We start from the raw sequence: 22,894 nt of genomic DNA, 5'->3' as shown, positions 1-22,894 counted from the left end.
TCCATCCTTCCCTAATCTGATGAGACCGATGACCTTGGTGTCTGATCTCCTCCCCCAAAACAAACCCCCAATCCTCCATACAGTCTAGATTTAGCACCGCCTGACTTTCATCTGTTCCCAATAATGAAGGACGATGTGCAAGGACATCATTATGCTTCTGATGAAGACATTGAGAGAACTGTGAGACTGTTGTTGCGGAAACAGTGTGTCGACTTCTTCCATGACGGCTTCAGAAAACTTGTTCATTGTTGGCAGAAATGTATCCAATTGGCTGGTGATTATGTGGAAAAGTGAATATTGATAATTAAAGATCACAGTCTAAGGGTTATTCCTGCATTTGACATGTTAAAAATATTCCCATCCAAACCCAATTAACGAAGGTGGAGGCATTACTTTTCATTCAACCCTCGTACTTACAGATTTTGTAATTATAACAAGCAGTGACCTTAATAATTAGACTGTCTTGAGCATAATTACAGGCCTAATCTAAACTTTCATTGTCATGTCTTCCATTGTTATGATGTTCCTTTGCTTTCCTAACTCTATTACAGGCGTCCTGCTTATTGTGAACAATCACCTCACATACTCCATACAAGAACATATGGTGTTAATGTTCAGAAATCGTAGTGAGCTACATATATGATAATGAAAGTTTGATTGAGACCTGGAAGCATGCTCCAGTAGGCAAACGATTAAACTGACTTCTCATGGTAAATGGTAAATTTAGGTTCGAGTCTCAGTCTGGCAGAGATTTTCAATAATCATTACTTATTCGGTTTGGCTGTGAGATATTGAAGCCAGTGAATGTGCAATGATCTCTAGCCTGAGGTTAGGTGATATTTTGGTTTTGTGTTTGGGAAGCCAGTGAATGTTTCACAAAAACAAACTAATCTTAGTAAATGAGTGGTGCTGTGACAGATTGATTTGTAGCTTAGGCTGAGGTCTAGGTTAGACAAGCTGTTATATATATGAAGCACCGAGAATGGGAGGAGGAAAGGAAATGAAGTTTCATGGGGTGAGAGGGGGTGTGATGTTATTTCAGTGCTTGCAGATTCAGATCAGATTTACAGAGAACTTGGCAGTGTGAGCCCACTTACCAGTATGTTATTGCACCCCCTCTGTTCTGCATGCTTGCACTGATTTGTTGGGAATGTTTCTGCAAAACAGTTGTAGCCTCTCCTGAGACAAGCTGTCCCACAACTGTTGTAATTGGATGTTTATATTCTGAATACTGTCTCTGGTCCAGATTTGATCTTGCTGGCCATGGGTGTACGTCAGCATTGTGCAGGCAGTTCATAGACTCATGGTCCATGTATGGATGAGCAATATGATGTACGTGCCATTTTGTAGCCATTTTATAAGATTCTTTACTTGCCTGTCAAAAGCTCCACCAGTGAAGTACATTTGGAGGAAGTACTTTTAACTCTGCATGCTGGCAGAACCCCTCCATCTTGAAAAATTATGTTGTGCAACCTGAGTTCCTGTGCCCTGCCCATGAACCAAGGAGCAAGAGAAATTGTTCTTCTCTCATGTGTGACTCCAAGGTGTTGATTAGAAAATTGTTGTATAACACTATTGTGAGTTTGCCAGGCTGAGCATGCTATCATAATGTTTTTGTATTTCTGTGTGTACTCACAACTAATTTTTTCACCCTTGATCCAAATGATCAAACAAGGACTGTTGGTAGTGATTTTATGGTTAAGGTTACATCATACTGAGCAGTGTATGAATGTGTTTCCTTATGATTATCCTTTTGCTGCACAAGAACCATCTTTATATACATTAAATGTATTCGCAATTGCAAATAAGGACAACCATCAGCTGTAGAATGGAATGATGACAATGAAAATTTGTGCTGGACCGGCACTCAAACCCGGATTTCTCGACTATCGCGAGCGCTCGTCTTACCATTTGGCTATCCAGGCACGACTCACAGCCCGACCCAAGCTTTCATATCTTCAACCATGCGTCTATGACCTGTACTCGTACATCCATTATGTATATTCCCGTACAGGTGAGACATTGTACTTGAAAGTCGCTTTTCCGGTATCGGCAGAGAAATATGATATTGCAGTACCTGTGTTATTCTGATTACGGTGCAATTAGCGTCATTCCATCATGCAGCTGATGGTTGTCTTTATTTGCAGTTGTGAATACATTTGTTGTATTTCATAACGGCTGTAGTCGCCACAGTGTCTGTTCCTTTGTACATGCATGAATTTTCAAAGAAACTTTGCATTGTAATCGGAATGACACAGGCACTGCAGTACCATATTGTAAAGAACCATCTTTGTCTCTCATTCTGCGAGAGTTCAGTCTTAAGTTGACTGATATTGGCACCCCAGAACAAATTAGTTAACACATTAATATCTTGTTGTCTGTAAAAATTGTTTTTTAATTGATATGAAAATAAATGAATGAATGAATTTAAAATTTTCTTGCTCTCTTTTCAAATCCTTCATGCTTCCTTGACTTTCCCTTGCTAGATTAACAACTGTAACCTTGTAATCCAACAGAACATAATTTTTACCTGCTTCTCTTCAGGCTTGTAATTGCCTGATAAAGATAAAGTGACCTTCAGTTTCTTCAAATGGAGTTCTGTCAATATCTTGGTGAGCAATTACTTCATCTTGTACCATGAGTCGTTTCTCTGCTAGTATTCCAGAAGTGTTGAAAAATATTTCCTCTCCAGTTTCTACATGTTCTTATGTTATTACTGCAGAAGGATTCAAAGTGATGAAATAGTTTGAAAGGAAAAGATGTGCACTAGACACTAGTCCTCATGAGTCCTTTTTTTAAATTCAGTTTTGTTACTGTCGAAGTACTAAGAATATCATTACATGTACTTGTAGAATCAGATGTCTTGGAGTGTTGGCAAGTAACTACCTTGGGGACAGACATACGAATGAGGTATTCTACGGGTTTGAGAATGCTGTTGCCTTTTGTCTTCACCAGCTGAAAATCATTTGTGCAAATGCAGCAGTCTCTGGTGGGTTGAAACTACCTACAGGAATACCGGGAAAATGCTTTCGTATGGTGAGTCATATCATATCTGGATGCATGCTGGGAAAATGACATCATGTACCTCATGGAATACAGTTATAATTAAAAACTACTTCCAGAATTTTAGAGAAAAATCCAATTTTTTGTGGTGAAGATTATGAAGATAATAAATGATTCATTACATATTGATGTTTAGTACAGTCACAATATGTCCTTCGTTAGAATATAGTGGGCAGCGGGGGTGGAGGAATGGAACGGTACCAGCACCGAGGTTCAATCCAGAGACCTACTAGTTATGATATTAAGTGCTTACTCACTCAACTGCAGACTTCCTGAATAATGTCAACCATACGAAGTATATAAGCATGTAAACGTGCAAAATTTACAAACTCGGTTTTCTTGAAAATGCTTGAAAAGTTGCATCTCCCTTTTTCATATGTCAAAGTCCTAATCATACCCTGTACGCCTTCCCAGTATGAATGAAATTGGTAAGGGGAAGTTCGTACAGTCCCCTTGTTAACAGAAAGAAGTAGCAGCTCTTCTGTATCCTCAGAAGGCACTAAATCACACTTAGAAGGAATTGATCCCAAAGCCATATGTACCTAGGCCTACATAGATATTTGCCAGCAGAGTAAAAGCCAGCATGTCTGCATCAGCCTCCTCTGTACTAGGAATACTGTTACCCACAATCTGAGCAGATTCCACATTTAGAACAGAAGGAATTTACAGGATTTAATCCAGTTTGTGTGGCAAATTACATGTAGGTCAATCAGGTAGTGTTATAACTACTAGAATGACTGAACATGAAAGAAGTTGGAGACCGAAAAAGAAAAATTCTGCCTTTGTTGAACAAGCTCTGAATCAATGTTGTTCTGACAACATTAAATGTGATGTCCACCATAGAGCAAATAAAGTAAAAAAACTACTTGAAATTTTGGCTATCAGTAAGTCTCCTTTAATCTTTGCTTATATTGTAATATAAGGTTTATTTGTTCATAGCCTTCTTGTGTATGTCATTACACTTGTGGTTTTTGTATAGATATGTAGTCATAAAGGTTATATATCTTTGGAAAAACAATCTTTATTCAAATATAAACTCTTGCTAATATTGTGTGGACTATCTGTTTGGATATAAATTGCCTGAAGAGGGCCCAAAAAGTCAAAAACCATTCACAGCAAACCATAAAATAAATATTATTTTGCAACATCAGTACTGTGTGCTTTAGTTTTTCATAAGAAAATTTTAGCCATTATAATGTGGGGGATTAGATCAATGTTATTGATGATCTGAACATGCCAACAGATTTGAAGCAAATTACATTTTCAACATTTTTGTTTGTTGAACAGAAGAATGACAGAGTATTGAATGCAGGCTTTCACAGTCAGCACTGGCATTATTACTGATATATGATATATGGGCATAAGGCTGTAGTCCAAGGCATAATTCCCTGCCTTAGGCATAATTTAGCTGCTGAAGACATCACCAGAGATTTTAACAACTGAGAAAGCTACCACAGAATTCAAGCAAACTCAGCAAGTTGAACTGTTTATGTGTATCCACACAATGATCAGTTTGTGACATAATCAGACTGCTGTGTAAGATTAAGGAGTTGCGCCGATGTATGCTGTGGAGCTTATAATGGGGAACAGTTGGCACCATTTGTTTTATTTACACAACTTGTCTGTTTAAATCCTCTTTATTGTCTGTTGAAATTATGTTTGTGCATTAGCATTTCTGAATAAGTAATAAAACAACTCTTCCCCTCTACAACTCCATAGGCTATGTCGAGGCGAGTCCATGATCTTAGGCAGCCTCCTGATGGTTTCACGAACTGACTTGTTCGGATACATATAAACAGGTTAGCTTGGTGACCTTGTTTAAATTCTGTAACAGCTTCCGGAGTCGTTGAAGCCTCTGATGAGGTCTCCAGCAGTGGAAGATGAAATGTTAGGCAGAGAAATTATGCCTTGGACCACAAAATAATATATCAGCAATAGTGGCAGAACTGTTAGCAGCCAGTTGTACAAAGTTCTTGTTGAAGTAAGATTATACATTACATTTTTTTCTTCTAGGTTTTTAGAGCACACAAGCTGATATTAGCAGCTTCCAGTCCTGTGTTCGAAGCCATGTGTTATGGACCTCTGGCTGAGGAAGCATGTGTGAAGATCCCTGATGTGGAGCCAGAAGTCTTCAGAATTTTACTTGAGTAAGAGGGCTGCCTGAACTGCTCAGTATTAAATATCTGAAATTAAAAGTATGAATTGCCGCCAGATGATCTTATGTCATGTATTGCGTCTCTCTGTCCCTGTTTCATACTATTTTCTTCTGTTACATTCCCACCTTCTTCTTTTGTCTTATCTCATTATATGGCGTATACAAAATCGCTCTCTCTCTCTCTCTCTCTCTCTCTCTCTCTCTCCCTCTCTCCCTCTCTCTCTCTCCCTCTCTCCCTCTCTCTCTCTCCTCTCTCATCATTGTTCTTGTTATCTTCAGTCCAAAAACTGGTATTTGATGCAGCTATTCATACTAGTCTGTCCTGTGCAAGCCTCTTCATCTTGGCATTAACTACTGCAACCAACATCCATTTAAACTATTTCAAACATTTGTCTCCCTTTACAGCAGGGGCGGGCAGGAATCCTGCACGTGTGCGGTGCACTTGTACGCGTGCAGTTAACAGGGGTTCTGCGTGCACACAGGGACAAGCTGTCCACCCGCTTATCTCCCCTCCCCACCATACCTTCAATCCACTCCTTCCTCTGCAATGCATTTTGTTTCCTAGCTTGCTTTATTGATGAAGGAATAAGATTAGTAGGAGTGCTTGAAAGATATCGTGTTTTGAAAGAGTACCTATTACCTACGATACGTCGTATTTTATTATCACAGTGGAGTGGAACAAAATAAGGTTAGTAGGAGTGCTTAAAAGATGTCGTGTTTTGAAAGAGTACCTATTACCTACGATACGTTTTCTTTAATTATCACAGGTGGAGTGGAACAAAATTTCTACATACAGACAAACACAAACAGTTACTTAAATTTTCATCACTGATGTTTGCTCTTAACCGACACTTACTAATTCAGCAAATGGTTTTCCAGCTCTCGCTATATTAAGCGTACCACTGGGCTATTATTGTTGTCATCCTGAAAAATTGAAAACAGTGCTCCATAAAATGTTAAATCAGTTAGACAAGAGACCTGACGAAAGGAAGTCGCAGATCTCTCGTCACCATAGCAACTACGACAGATTCATCTAGTATCGTCAGATCGCTCTCCTTAAGCTCAATTTCCCCATCCGCTCAGAATCCAACAATAAATTGTACTCGTCCTTGTGAAATTTGTTATAATGGCCTTCAATACTAAACTTCCGCTGACCAGCGAGAATACTGCCACATATTAAGCATTTCGAATCTTCACATTTTTGCACAAAGAAAAAATGATTCTCCCATTACTTTTTAAAAGATAGTAAATCTCCACTTCTCCGTTTCCTTGTTTCACCCTGCATTTTCCGGTTCTTGAAATACAATGTTCACTACGTAGTGGTCACTACACATCAACGTCCGCAGCTTAGCCTGGCACTACACAGCTGCAACCTGCCGGCTGTCGCCACTGCCCCAGTCGACGATTGCATGTGAGCAGCACACGTGCAGCGCTGTGCGCTCATGAGCCGCGTGCAACGTTTGCCCGCCCCTGCTTTACAGTGTCCACCCTCTCTCTCTCTCTCTCTCTCTCTCTCTCTCTCTCTCTCTCACACACACACACACACACACACACACACACACACACACACACACACACACTCTTCCAGTAACAAATTGATGATTCCTTGATGCTTCAGAATATGCCCTGTCAACCAATATCTCCTTGTAGGCGGATTGTGCCACACATTTCTTTTTTCTCTAGTTTGATTTAGTATCTCCTTGTTTATCATTTATCTACCCGTCTTATTTACAATATTCTATTGTGGAATGACCAATCAAAACTTCTATTCTCTTTTTATCTGTACTGTTTAACATCCATGTTTTGGTTCTGCACAGGACTACACTCCGAACAATACATTCAGAAAAGATTCCCTGGCACTTAAATTTATATTTTATGTTAACAGATCTGTCTATTCCAGAAACACTTTTTTTACTGCTGCCAGTCTGCATTCCATTTCGTCTCTGCTTCAACCATGAGCAGTTATTTTACTGCCCAAGTAGAAAACTTATCAACTACTTTTAGTGTGTCATCTCCTGATCTAATTACTTTAGCATCCTCTGCTTTAAATTTAATACTTTTCCATCACCTTTGCTTTTCTGTTGATGATGTTTTCACCTTATAAACTCTTTTCAAGACACTGTCCAGGACTGTTCCTGCAAGTACTTTGTCACCTCTCACAGAATTACAATGTCATCAGCAAACCACAGAGTTTTTTTTTTCCCCCCTGAACTTTAATTCCCTTTCCTAAATGTCTCCAAGGTATTCTTTGCGGCTTGCTCATTGTACAGATTGGGAAACATTGGGGAGAGGCTACAACCCTGTCTCACTCCCTTCTCAACTACTGCTTCCCCTTCATGTCTTTCAACTCCTATAACAACAGTATGGACTTTGTACAAGTTGGAGATAACTTATTGCTCCCAGTGTTTTACCACTACTACCTTCATAATTATAAAGAGTGTATTCCAGTCAACAGTGTCAAAAGATTTCTCTAAATCTACAGATACTGTTAACTTAGATGTGCCTTTCTTCACTCTATCTTCTGAGATAAGTTGTAGAGTCAGTCTGCTCTCATATCTTCCTACATTTCTCTGGAACCTAAAATGATCTTCCTAAAGGTCAGTTTCTACCAATATTTACATCCTTGTGTAAGTAGCTCATGTCAGTATCTTGCAACCATGAGTTATTAAACTATGGTTCGGTAATATTCTCACCTTTCAGTATCTTCCTTCTGTGGAATACAAGTTATTACGTTCTTCTTGAAATCTGACGGCATTTAGCATGTCCAGTATACCATACATACAAGGTGATGTAGTTTTGTTATGGCTTGCTCCCCAGAATTTCCATAGTTCTAAAGGGATGTTATCTACTCCAGGGATTTATTTCGACTTAGGTCTTTCACTGCTCTGTCAAACTCTTCTTGCAGTATTGTAACTCCTATCTCATCTTCATTTACTTCCTCTTTTCTTTCTATAATATTGTTTTTGAGTATGATTTCTTTATATGGACTCATTACTCATATGTATTTTTGTCACTTTCTTGCCTTCCCGCCTTTGCTTAGTACAGGCTTGCCACCTGAGCTCATAATACTCATGCAGGTGCTTCTCTTTTCTGTAAAGGTCTCTTTAATTTTTCTTTATGCTGCATCTATGTTGTTCCTAGGCGTGCTGGCTTCTACATTCTTGCATTTCTGATATAGTCATTCCTGCATTGCCATTTTGCACTTACTTCCAATCTCATGTTTTAGACACCTGTATATCCTAATTCCTGCTACATTTGCCACAGTTTTTATATTTTCTTCTTTCTTCAGTTAAATTCAATATCTCCTGCATTATCCAAGGATTTCTGCTAGGCCATGTCTATTTACCCATTTGATCCTCTGCTGCCTTTGGCATGTCATCTCTCGAAGCTACTCATTTATCTTCTGTCATATTCTTTTCCTCTGTTTCAAATGTTGCCTGATATTTCCACTGAAACTCACAACAAATTCTAGTTCCTTCAACTTTTCCAGACTGTATCCCCTTAATTTCTTACAGTTTTGCAGTTTCTTCAGTTTTAGTCTGCAGTTCAGAACTAATAAATTATGGACAGAGTCCACATTTGCCCCCTTGAAAAGTTTTGCAGTTAAAATCAGGTTTTGAAAGCCATTACTCATCATTATATGATTGTTTGAAATCTTCCTACGTCGCAGGTATCTTGTACATTGTTGTTGTTGTTGTTGTTTTGGTCTTCAGTCCTGAGACAGGTCTGATGCAGCTTTCCATGCTAATCTATCCTGTGCAAGCTTCTTCGTCTCCCAATCTACATCCTTTTGAATCCGCTTAATGTATTCATCTCTTGGTCTCCCTCTACTATTTTTACCCTCCACACTGCCCTCCAACACTAAATTGGTGATCCCTTGATGCCTCAGAACATGTCCTACCAACCGATCCCTTCTTCTAGTCAAGTTGTGCCACAAACTCCTCTTCTCCCCAATTCTATTCAACACCACCTCATTAGTTATGTGATCTACCCCATCTAATCTTCAGCATTCTTCTGTAGCACCACATTTCGAAAGCTTCTATTCTCTTCTTGTCCAAACTATTTATTGTCCATGTTTCACTTCCATTCATGGCTACACTCCATACAATTACTTTCAGAAAAGACTTCCTGACACTTAAATCTATGCTCGATGTTAACAAATTTCTCTTCTTCAGAAACGCTTTTCTTGCCATTGCCAGTCTACCTTTTATATCCTCTCTACTTCGACCATCATCAGTTATTTTGCTCCCCAAATAGCAAAACTCCTTTACTACTGTAAGTGTCTCATTTCCTAATCTAATTCCCGCAGCATCACCTGATTTAATTCGACTACATTCCATTATCCTCGTTTTGCTTTTGTTGATGTTCATCTTATATCCTCCTTTCAAGACTCTTTCCATTCTGTTCAGCTGCTCTTCCAGGTCCTTTGCTGTCTCTGACAGAATTACAATGTCATTGGCGAACCTCAAAGTTTTTATTTCTTCTCCATGGATTTTAATACCTACTCCAAATTTGTGCATATTAAACCTTTAACATGATTTCTAAACCGAGTATTAAGAATGATTAAATTGTTTTCTGTGTAGTTCTATCAGGCAACATTCTCTTTCATTCTGTCCCCCTCTGTCCATGTTCATTTTCCTAGTCTCTAGTCTTGAATTCCACACCCATCCCCCTCCGAGTTCCTCACTTTTTCATCAGATCCCTTAACTATTCAAATAATTTGTTTTATCTCATCATATTTTTTTCATCATCTTCTAAGCTAGAAGGTATATGAACATGTACTGCTGTGATAGGTGTTACTTCATGTCTTATCTTGCTGTTCATAGTAACATTACTTGCATTCCTGTTTTCTTATTCATTATTAAAACTACTACTGCAGTACCTGTGTTTGATTTTGTGTTGGATAAACCTATACTGCCCTGAGTAGGAGTCCTGTTCTTCCTGCCACTGCACTTCACTACTTTTCACTTTATATAAATTCAGTCTATCAATTTTTCTTTTGAAATGCTCTAATCTTCTACCATCTGATCTGTAGAATGCCAGTTTTGTTTTTCCTGATGTCAACATCCTCCTGAGTAATGCTCACTTGAGAAGCAAACAGGACCTCTGGAATGAATATATTACTCAGAAGGATGCAATCATCATTAAGTCATACAGCACAGCTAAATTTTCTCAGGGAAGATAACGGCTTTAGTTTCTCTTGCTTTCAATTTACTGTACCAACATAGCATTGCTATATTGGTTAATGTTACAAGGCCAGGTCAGTCATTCATCCAGACGTGTGCCCCTGCAACTACAGGAAAGGCTGCTTGCCTCTCTTCCAGAATCAGATGTGTGTCTGGCTTCTCCACAGATACACCCCTGATGTGGTTGCACATGCAATACAGCTATCTGTATCATAGAGTTGTGCAAGCCACCTCATGTTGCCAAGGTCCATGGTTCGTGGGGTCTCATACTCATTGACAATTGAATCATCTTCTTCATTCTCATGACGATGGCAGTACAGAGTGATAAGTAATTTGCTACGCAGTGGTTTGTTTACCCACTGTTACAATCCATGACTCGCATTCGGGAGGACGACGGTTCAATCCCGTCTCCGGCCATCCTGATTTAGGTTTTCCGTGATTTCCCTAAATCGTTTCAGGCAAATGCCGGGATGGTTCCTTTGAAAGGGCACGGCCGATTTCCTTCCCAATCCTTCCCTAACCCGAGCTTGCGCTCCGTCTCTAATGACCTCGTTGTCGACGGGACGTTAAACACTAACCACCACCACCACCACCAATCCATGACAATCTTCGGCAGTGCCTGTCAATGACACATTGTTATACACAGTAGCAGAGAGAGAGTGGTAGCATTTGCTTTCACATGGTGGTATTGAAAAGCCCAGTGCCTACACAACCATGTAGAAGGAGTGTTCCTTGCGTCAGGCTTTCACAATCTAGCAATGACAGAATGTACTGAAATTGAAGATCTTGCCCTTTCTGCACCCAGTTGTCATGCTGTCACAGCACAAGGTCTGACAACATTCCAATCAGGTGATGTACCATACTATTCAGTTAATGTACCATACTATTCAGTTAACGATAGCAGCCGAAGCACTTTCTCTGCAATACGTCATCTGCCCCTGACTTAGTTGTTTCTCAGTGTATAGGTTTCAGCTTTGAGTTTTAGCTCACTAATAGCATTTTTATAATGCTCAAACCAAAGATTCATGCAATAAACGTCATGCTTCAGGAGCAGTCTGGCAGAATGCAGAAGTCACAAACGAGTTTAAACAAAGCCATCACCGTTCCCTTCCCAATTATTCATCCAGCTGAGCTAAGTGCTTGGTTTATAATGACCTTCATGTCCAAAAAATGTGGAACTGTACAGTCCTCCTACTCTTACACCTACACCAAATCCGTTTGGCTTTCTCCTTGATAAATTAATGTCTGCAAAACACAAAAAGACACTGCTTACGTCAATCACAGCTTTTTTCAGTGCGCTCTCAACTGCAGTACCACATTTTTTTGTTTATAACAGAGTTGATATGAAAGTAATGTAAACAGGAAATGTGTGTTATGTGGTCTAATCTCGCTTACGTCGGTTTACACCTCACTTTGCATTAGACTGCTTACTTCCTGGTTCGCGTACGAGTGGACATGTTTGTTTCCTTGTGACTCTGTTGTTCGGTCTTGTATTCATTCTGTCCTTCGTCGGTCGTGTCCGTCCTCTTCCATTGTGTTGTTGTTCACAGGCCTCTCCGTGGGTCCCGCCGCGCTTTCCATCATTGCTACCCCGCGACCGTCCTGGTCGCAGTTACAACATTTTTTTTGATAGCAGTCACAGTATTTTGAGGTCTGTACCAGAAATTTCAGAACAGTCGTAACCTATTCCAAGTAATTTCCATAGATCATACTCTGTGAGTGCTGATTTGTTAGGTTGAAATAATTAGGTATCCATTGGTGTTCACAGGAGTGATTTTTGATAGTTTGTACTGTCTGCCTTATGTACACCATGCCTCATTGGCAGGTATTTCATAGAGACTGGACTGCAATAGATAAAGGTTGTGCTAGGCGCTGTCGAGCAGTCCTGATGTTTTAACCAGTGGCCAAAAAACAAATCTTTGTGTGGTGTATTCCCAGAAATCTTTCAGTCCTCTTGAATAATGTATCACTGTGTGGGATAAATGCAGCAGATACATCCTTCTCAGGCTCCTCTTCCATTTCTGCTTAGTGTACTGTTGATGTAGGATGAGGAGTTCACTGAATCTACCACGTAGTGTATCCATTCTTACATAAAACCATTTTCAGATGTTATAGTCTTGATGATCGTAACATGATTGTTTGCTGTAATATTGCGCCTTTTGGAAATTAAAATGTGGTTGTATGTCCACAAATTATTTTATCAACAAGTAATGAAAGCTGCAGATACTATGGATGAACTGTTACACATATAGCTTGACATCTACTGGTGATACAGTCTCATTTTGCCATTATGTTGTATTTCTTTAAAACAACTTTACTCGTATTATATATAATCCAGTATGCCAAAGTTGATTTTCAATTTTTATAAGCTTTGCAGAATTCGACTTAGTGATATATGATAAACTGCAAGAACATTTTCATTTTAACAAACCAAGCAAGACAAAAGATAGTCTGTTTTCTTTTGTACACATATTTAAAAAAAAAAAAACTTATTTTCAGGTACATTTACACTGATGTGGCAAATATTTCATCAGTAGATGAAGCAGCTGGAGTTTTGTATGCAGCAAAAAAATATATGTTACCTCATCTTTGTCATACTTGTCACAATTACATAATAGATAATTTACGCCCTAGTAATGCAATGAGTATTTTTGAATTTGCAAATGAAATAAATGAGGAGCAGCTTCTGGAGCCATGTATCAAGGTAATTTGAAGAGACTTACATACAATTTATTCATGTATAAAACTGACAGTCAGTTGTATATATGACATATGTCCACTTGCTATGGGTTATCATTTATGGTAATGATGTTCATATTGAAATAATTAATTATTATGTGAACCACTTTAGTGATTTGTCTTTTCCATTGTTTTGTAGAGTAATTTCGACAGATAACATAGATTTTAGTATTATGTTTTGTTCCCTGAGATTTTCTTAACACATCAGCAAACTCAAACTGTTTGGAGGAAGCTCATATTTCTGGATGATCCAGAATCAATTTGTATGTCACTGTTCAGTTTTATTTTTTGTATGGGTGCTCTAAAATTGCTTTACCTAAATTGTGGAATCATTTTACCCAGATTGAAAATGAGCCAGAGGCTTTTTTACTGTGACTCACTATTGGCATTACATGGAATAGAATGTGAATTCACTATTTTGGTGCAGTAGTAAAATGGTGAAGCTGAATGTACAGGGAGCAGAAATGAACTCATGTTATAATCATAAGAGCTAACTTTTCCTCTAAATCAAATAAAATGAAATGGGAAATTTTACACTAAGCTGTAATAATCATACAATGCAGACTTCCTCGGTTATCTGAATTTTTATAGAGTCTGATGATGTCGTCAGTATTAGGAAGCAAAACATTAGTCACAGAAATATGGCTTGGATGATGGCCTAATGCCCATAAAACAAAATTCACTAAGCTGCACTAATTTCTGCCCCAGACATTTTCCAGTTCAAAAATACTGTGCAGGTCTTGAGGGCAGTGCATAATTTTTTCTGAACAGTTTATATTCATAGCCATTAGCAAAGATGAGCTTACCTTTTTGGAGCATACCCTGTTTCTGCATTCAGAAGAGCTGTAAAGTAAATCGCTAATTAACTGCACTGAGATTATGTCAGTAGAAGTAAAAGGTCCTTGGTAATTGCTCCCCTAACAACTGAAGTACACATTAGAGCTAATATCTTAAATATAATATGTTAATACTTGAACCCACAATTCCAAAGTAGCATTGGATGATCTTTAATGTTGCACTACTGTGGAATACCTCATTCTCCTAGGCTGAAAATCACCTGTAGAAAGAATGAGTAAAATTAAAGGTAAACTTGATGTCCTTACCATCAAACAGCTATTTCAATGTTTAATGGCCCTATTTAAGTGCAACCTTTTGTTGAAAAAAAGGGGTGCATGAGACATCCAACAACATACTTTCCATCAAGATTGACCCTGTCTTTGGCCTGAGCATTGTGTGCAGTGTGCCGATGTATTTTTGATGGTGATCATTGTTTTCGGTATTCAAAACCTAATTTAAGCTACCCTGACCTAGATTATGCAGCTTATGTTAGAGGTCTAGATGTAGAAACAGTTGCTTTGTGAAACTGATAAGAGTTCTGAACTCAGTTGTGTTATGTTACTTCCACAGTCCCTTGTTACAGTCCTCTTTACCATTCATGCTACTTAAGCATGGAAAATTAGTTTCTTTGACAATTATTTTTGGTGATAAGTATTGTACATATTGTCATATGCTGAACTACGTATGTGCAGTCCCTGTACAGTGCATGGCGAAGGGTACCACATGGCACTACTTGACATTTCCATCCCTGTTCCACTTGAAAATAGACCGAGGGAAAAATGACTGTTTATAAATGTCCATATGAGCCCTAATTTCTCTCACTTTATTTTCATAGTCTTTGCACAAAGTATATGTTGGCAGCAGTTGAATCGATTTGCAGTTGACTTCAAATGCAAGTGTTCTAAATTTCTGCAACATTGCCTCATGAAAAGAGCACTGTCTTTCCTCCAGGGATGCTCATTTGAGTTCCCAAAGCATCACTGTAATACTTGGGTGCTGACCAAACCTACCAGTAACATGTCTAGCAGCATACCTCTGGATTGCTTCAATGTATTCCTTTAATTTGACCTTATAGGGATCCCAAACATGCAAGCAATATTCAAGAATGGGTCACACTAGTTTTTTATATGCCGTATCTTCTATAGATGAGCTACCTCTTCCCAAAATCCTCCCAATAAAATGAAGTCAAGCATTCGCCTTTCCTACTACCAGCCTGTGATGCTCATTCCGTTTCATATTGCTTTGCAACATTACAAATAGATATTTAACCAACTTGACCGCGTCGGGCCAGTAACTTACATTTTTCCACATGTAGGGCAAGCTACCGCTCATTACACCAGCTCAAAATTCTGTCTAAATGATCTTGTATCCTCCTGTCCTCCTACAGTCCACCATCCCACACAACATCAGCAAGCAGCCACAAATTGCTGTTCGGTGTGTCGTGCCTGTGCCTATGCCTGTGCCTATGCCTGTGCCTGTGCCATTGCTATCAGTACATATGATACCCTGATAGTCTTTGGTACACTAATTCCAATCTATTATGCTTTCATACATTCTTTATTCGTTCATTTGCACATTCTGTTCCATGAATCCCATGGATTGCTAGCGATTAGTTTTCCAATTCAGGCGTTTACAAACTAAGCTGTAATAACTGTCCTTCATATTATGTTGGTCAAACAGGCAGAGCTGTGAAAACAAGATATAAAGAACACCTATTAGGTAAAAAAGGAGCGAATATACACAGCTCTACTTTTGCTGAACACCTCTTGATAGCCAGTCATACGCCTAAACAGTTAGAAGACACTGTTATCCTACACAGAGAAGTCAAAGGGCGTAGATTAGATCTGTGGGAAGAGTTACAAATTTTTAAACATCTAGAGGCAAGGACGGTAATATACTGAACGACCAGTTGAACCTTGCTTGTAGACAATTTTTTGAAGGCTTTAAACCTGCACTGTTTATGGTATAACATTAATGCTGGTAACCTTAGTGGTCTATTTTCTCAGGAAGCTATGATGCACCTTCAATGCTTTAAGCTCGCTACCCTTTATGTAATGTGGTTTTCTCATGATGTATGGCTGCCACTACATCGGCCCTTATGTGGTTTTGTCTGGCTCTAAAACGTGGGCTCCCTGCAAATGTGTATTAACTGGATTGTGTACCAGGGTTCGTAATTCTGTCTTAAGCGCCATTATTGTCAATTTTAAAGTTCTGACATATATACCGTTTGTGGGCTTCACTAATATAGTAATGTAATTTTTATATTTTGGCTGTATATGCCACTATGCGTAACTCTCTCGGCATAAGCACCACCTGCCTTTTTGATGTATAACTACATTAATTGTACTAAGGCTCCCATACTGTTATAACGGGAGTGTTAAATGCCCTCCTTCTTTTTATTGTTACTTTATCTAAGGACGTTATTAATACTGATAATTTACACGTTGCTTTTGTACGCCAATTGGCACATGGTTCGCGCCATGAGTGCCACCTGCCCTGGTCGCAGAATAACTACGCTGGCCGATTACACTCAGTCGGTTGTGAGCTCTGCAAGATCCATGTACTAATTTATATTTACGTGACAAACTCTAATTTTAGGGCTATATTTTAATTTTGACAAATGGATCTATGCCGACACTTGTAAAAACGGCGATGGTACATTAGTCCTTACTAATGTAAAATTGTAAGTACCAGTCGTCATTCTCATATTTCTGTAATGCAAGAGCTCTCTAATTTGTGTCAAAATCTATTCTTGGCTTAAGTTTCATACTTTCCTAATGTAAGTGATAATGTTCTTGTCCTTAGGCCACCTTCTGAAGAAGACAAATTTACATTTGTCGAAACCTAGGTAAAGAATTCTTTATCCATTGCAACTGGTCGGCTGTTTATAATTTTAATACTGATATGAGTTATGAAGGGGGAACATCAAGATGGGCTGAGCATGAGTTGGAGTTTGTAGTAGGGAAGGAGATGCAGTAGGGTAATAACTTGCAGCTGCGTTAGCCACAGTCCCAGGGTAGCACATCTGCCTAGTGAATGGGAGGCCCAGGTTCGAATCCTGGTGCGCAGGAGGCTTGTTGTTGTTGTTGTTGTTGTGGTCTTCAGCCCTGAGACTGGTTTGATGCAGCTCTCCATGCTACTCTATCCTGTGCAAGCTTCTTCATCTCCCAGTACTTACTGCAACATACATCCTTCTGGATCTGCTTAGTGTATTCATCTCTTGGTCTCCCTCTACGATTTTTACCCTCCATGCTGCCCTCCAATGCTAAATTTGTGATCCCTTGATGCCTCAGACCATGTCCTACCAACCGGTCCCTTCTTCTTGTCAAGTTATGCCACAAACTCCTCTTCTCCCCAATTCTATTCAATACCTCCTCATTAGTTATGTGATCTACCCCATCTAATCTTCAGCATTCTTCTGTAGCAACACACTTCGAAAGCTTCTGTTCTCTTCTTGTCCAAACTATTTATTGTCCATGTTTCACTTCCATACATGGCTACACTCCATACAAATACTTTCAGAAACGACTTCCTGACATTTAAATTTATACTCGATGTTAACAAATTTTTCTTCTTCAGAAACGCTTTCCTTGCCATTGCCAGTCTACATTTTATATCCTCTGTACTTCGACCATCATCAGTTATTTTGCTCCCCAAATAGCAAAACTCCTTTACTACTGTAAGTGTCTCATTTCCTAATCTAATCCCCTCAGCATCACCCGATTTAATTTGACTACATTCCATTATCCTCGTTTTGCTTTTGTTGATGTTCATCTTATATCCTCCTTTCAAGACACTGTCCATTCCGTTCAACTGCTCTTCCAAGTCCTTTGCTGTCTCTGACAGAATTACAATGTCATCGGCGAACCTCAAAGTTTTTATTTCTTCTCCATGGATTTTAATACCTACTCCGAATTTTTCTTTTGTTTCCTTTACTGCTTGCTCAATATACAGATTGAATAACATCGGGGAGAGGCTACAACCCTGTCTCACTCCTTTCCCAACCACTGCTTCCCTTTCATGCCCCTCGACTCTTATAACTGTCATCTGGTTTCTGTACAAATTGTAAATAGCCTTTCGCTCCCTGTATTTTACTCCTGCCACCTTTAGAATTTGAAAGAGAGTATTCCAGTTAACGTTGTCAAAAGCTTTCTCTAAGTCTACAAATGCTAGAAACGTAGGTTTGCCTTTTCTTAGTCTTTCTTCTAAGATAAGTCGTAAGGTTAGTATTGCCTCACGTGTTCCAACATTTCTACAGAATCCAAACTGATCTTCCCCGAGGTCCGCTTCTACCAGTTTTTCCATTCGTCTGTAAAGAATTTGCGTTAGTATTTTGCAGCTGTGACTTATTAAACTGATAGTTCGGTAATTTTCACATCTGTCAACACCTGCTTTCTTTGGGATTGGAATTATTATATTCTTCTTGAAGTCTGTGGGTATTTCACCTGTCTCATACATCTTGCTCACCAGATGGTAGAGTTTTGTCATGACTGGCTCTCCCAAGGCCATCAGTAGTTCTAATGGAATGTTGTCTACTCCCGGGGCCTTGTTTCGACTCATGTCTTTCAGTGCTCTGTCAAACTCTTCACGCAGTATATTATCTCCCATTTCATCTTCATCTACATCCTCTTCCATTTCCATAATATTGTCCTCAAGTACATCGCCCTTGTATAAACCCTCTATATACTCCTTCCACCTTTCTGCCTTCCCTTCTTTGCTTAGAACTGGGTTGCCATCTGAGCTCTTGATATTCATACAAGTGGTTCTCTTCTCTCCAAAGGTCTCTTTAATTTTCCTGTAGGCAGTATCTATCTTACCCCTAGTGAGACAAGCCTCTACATCCTTACATTTGTCCTCTAGCCATCCCTGCTTAGCCATTTTGCACTTCATGTCGATCTCATTTTTGAGACGTTTGTATTCCTTTTTGCCTGCTTCATTTACTGCATTTTTATATTTTCTCCTTTCATCAATTAAATTCAATATTTCTTCTGTTACCCAAGGATTTCTATTAGCCCTCGCCTTTTTACCTACTTGATCCTCTGCTGCCTTCACTACTTCATCCCTCAGAGCTACCCATTCTTCTTCTACTGTATTTCTTTCCCCCATTCCTGTCAATTGTTCCCTTATGCTCTCCCTGAAACTCTGTACAACCTCTGGTTCTTTCAGTTTATCCAGGTCCCATCTTCTTAAATTCCCGTCTTTTTGCAGTTTCTTCAGTTTCAATCTGCAGTTCATAACCAATAGATTGTGGTCAGAATCCACATCTGCCCCTGGAAATGTCTTACAATTTAAAACCTGGTTCCTAAATCTCTGTCTTACCAGTATGTAATCTATCTGCTACCTTTTAGTATCTCCAGGATTCTTCCAGGTATACAACCTTCTTTCATGATTCTTGAACCAAGTGTTAGCTATGATTAAGTTATGCTCTGTGCAAAATTCTACAAGGCGGCTTCCTCTTTCATTTCTTCCTCCCAATCCATATTCACCTACTATGTTTCCTTCTCTCCCTTTTCCTACTGATGAATTCCAGTCACTCATGACTATTAAATTTTCGTCTCCCTTCACTACCTGAATAATTTCTTTTATCTCGTCATACATTTCATCAATTTCTTCATCATCTGCAGAGCTAGTTGGCATATAAACTTGTACTACTGTAGTAGGCATGGGCTTTGTGTCTATCTTGGCCACAATAATGCGTTCACTATGCTGTTTGTAGTAGCTAACCCGCATTCCTATTTTCCTATTCATTATTAAACCTACTCCTGCATTACCCCTATTTGATTTTGTGTTTATAACCCTGTAGTCACCTGACCAGAAGTCTCGTTCCTCCTGCCACCGAACTTCACTAATTCCCACTATATCTAACTTCAACCTATCCATTTCCCTTTTTAAATTTTCTAACCTACCTGCCCGATGAAGGGATCTGACATTCCACGCTCCGATCCATAGAATGCCAGTTTTCTATCTCCTGATAACAACGTCCTCTTGAGTAGTCCCTGCCCGGAGATCCGAATGGGGGACTATTTTACCTCCGGAATATTTTACCCAAGAGGACGCCATCATCATTTAATCATACAGTAAAGCTGCACGTCCTCGGGAAAAATTACGGCTGTAGTTTCCCCTTGCTTTCAGCCGTTCGCAGTACCAGCACAGCAAGGCCGTTTTGGTTAATGTTACAAGGCCAGATCAGTCAGTCATCCAGACTGTTGCCCCTGCAACTACTGAAAAGGCTGCTGCCCCTCTTCAGGAACCACATGTTTGTCTGGCCTCTCAACAGATACCCCTCCGTTGTGGTTGCACCTACGGTACGGCCATCTGTATCGCTGAGGCACGCAAGCCTCCCCACCAACGGCAAGGTCCATGGTTCATGGGGGGTGGTTATTAGTATAAATAATATATAAAATTATTAGTATAAATACTTTTTTAAAGGTGTAATGAAAAGTCGCATATTCACAAAAACTTAAATGTGTAGTAAGTTTTAGAATAATGAAGAAAATATTTGACCCTGTTTTCTTATACAATCTCTTTTTTTGTACAAAATTCCATGAAGTATTGATTTTGAACAATTACCATGCTTTCAAAATATGCAGATTGCAGTTAGAATGCTTAATTATTTTGATTATTAACATTTATTAGAGATTTCTATGCTAAAATTATGTTATCTAATTCAACAAACTATCTTGTAAACCATGTTAAAGATTATTATCTACTGAACTGTTTCCAGTTTAAACACAGTAATTGGTCAGAGCATTATGTAGTCTTTTTCTAGAACTTTTTGTATGATAATTTTAAATATTTTACAGGAAAACTATATTAAATGAGTGAATTATTATCTTTCTGGAAGATAGAATTGTTTCAGCAGAATGAAGTATGTATACAAAATTATCATAATGTTGTAAATGAAATAATGTTACAAACTTTTTTATTTACAGGACACTCAGTTATTCCTGGTAGTATTAGATAATGAATACTTAATATGAAGGGAATAAACAAAATCATAAATCTACAAAAACATGATAAGAGATTCAGTTCACTAAAAATACATTACACCTCAAAGGGTACAGTGTTGAGAGAGAGAGGGAAAAAAAAAGGATAGAGGGAGAGGTGGGGGGAGGGGTGGAGAATTTACTTCTTCTCTCTCCGTCACAGAAAGCAGTAACTACAAAACTTTGAAAATATGTACCTCAAGATGGATAGGTCCTGATCTGGTTCCGTATGTGTTTGGCACCATACCTGAATGAACCTGAACCAACTGTAGAAACAGCTTTCATCAGTTTTTCTTTATTAATGTTCTTTGAGTATTAAGAGAGATTGCCGTGGGAGGAAAAAAAATTGAGTCTTTTTGTGAGACGGTTTTTTGAAGATCTGAGAGTGGACAAATACTGTACTTTGAGGAAATGACTAACTTCATGGCTTGGAGATGAGTGCACATTGCTCTAGCATCTTAAGATAATGCAAAGAGTCTGAGTGATAATTGAGGTTTCAAGAACTCTCTTTGTTGGACCTTCACTGTTGACTGGAAAAATATTAGTGGCAGGCAGTTGCACATTTTACTATCAGATGAAGGCTCTTTCAGCCTGTCTGCATCTACATTTTCAGACCAATTTAAAAAAAAAAAAAAAAAAAAAAAAAGAAGAAGAAATTGTCAGCATAGAAGATTATCATCTATAATGATACAGAGAAAGAAAGTGACAATCACAACTTCCTAAGTGAATAGCAGTGTTGCAGGTGATAACACGGTTTTATTAATAATCATCCGAACGTACCACATGACAAGAAACAGGTGCATGAAAAAGCTTGCATCTGCCGAAGCTACAAAATTGTGGAATGGCGGGAAAAGACTGACAAATATTTCCTTTGATCATAAGGTTGCTCTTACATGTGACACATATATCTCAGATAGTGATCTCTGGGAACATTAGAATGATGTCCAGTATTACACTTACCTGCATATTAAACTGGACGAAATATCATTGTTGTCAAAATACAGTATATTTTGCAGTTTTTTTTCTTGGATTCATTTCTTGAACATGTATTTTATATGGCAGGGTTTCTGTAATATTTATAAAACATTTATTTTCTGAATTCAAAATTCAAAAATATTTTATTCACAAATTTCAATCTAATTCATACATCTCTTACTATATGCTGGCTAGTACTGACTACACATCTCGACAAAGTTGGCACCAAAATACATCTTTTCTTTTCCAGACTTTCCTTGTACATTATCATCAAAAATTTAACATGTATTTATCACACTACAATTTTCTTTTTATAAGAGGTTTTGTAATTAATTGTAATTTTGACTTTAAATTTATGACATATCTTTCATCTTTACATTGTTTTAATTAAACCCATTGTCAAGGATGTACACGTTGATATGCTTACAATCTCGCCTTACATAATACAGTTTTGTGTGAATTATCAAATAACAAAACAATGTGTCTTTTGAATTGAAGGCGGAAAGGAACAGAGAGTGCCTAACAAACTTCTATATGTGCCTGTGGGGAGCTGGTGTTATGCTCGACCATATGGTCCATGGAGTGAAGTTACAGACCCTTGAAATACACATATGTACTGTATGGTGGCTCAGTTTGCACTGCCCTTGCTTTTTCTGCTGACCTGCATCCAAACATGCCACAGCATTGCCACAATTTTGCCTATTGGAGATATGCATGCTGACAGATATCTGACGTAGCTAACTTGGAGCGACTCTGGTCTGTTCGCATATTTTTGCGGCACAGCTGCTACAAAACTTTCAGAACATTCCTTATGAAATACACGTTTTTATCAAATTGGCATCAATATACAGTATTCCAATAATGAGTATTCAATAGCAGTTAAGTTTTCTAAGTCAGCAGGACAATTATATCGCACTGGCTCGAGGTGCAGAGATGTTTTCTAGCATCCATCC

The 22,894-nt window shown here is 38.7% G+C and overlaps 1 protein-coding gene across 1 annotated transcript in view; it reads left to right on the top strand.

Annotated features, from left to right (window-relative positions):
• LOC124796272 (BTB/POZ domain-containing protein 6-like) overlaps positions 1–22,894 on the top strand; it is a 33,019-nt gene that overhangs the window by 8,624 nt on the left and 1,501 nt on the right. The window contains exons 3-4 of the mRNA XM_047260385.1: positions 5,077–5,210; positions 12,904–13,108. Coding sequence (XP_047116341.1) covers positions 5,077–5,210; positions 12,904–13,108 — 339 coding nt within the window. The remainder of the gene's footprint in view (positions 1–5,076; positions 5,211–12,903; positions 13,109–22,894) is intronic.

This window comes from Schistocerca piceifrons, chromosome 4 (assembly GCF_021461385.2).
Source record: "Schistocerca piceifrons isolate TAMUIC-IGC-003096 chromosome 4, iqSchPice1.1, whole genome shotgun sequence".
NCBI classification, from domain to species: Eukaryota; Metazoa; Arthropoda; class Insecta; order Orthoptera; family Acrididae; genus Schistocerca; species Schistocerca piceifrons.
The sequence above is the reverse complement of the archived record's forward strand: the minus strand, read 5'-3'. Positions and strand labels throughout refer to the sequence as shown.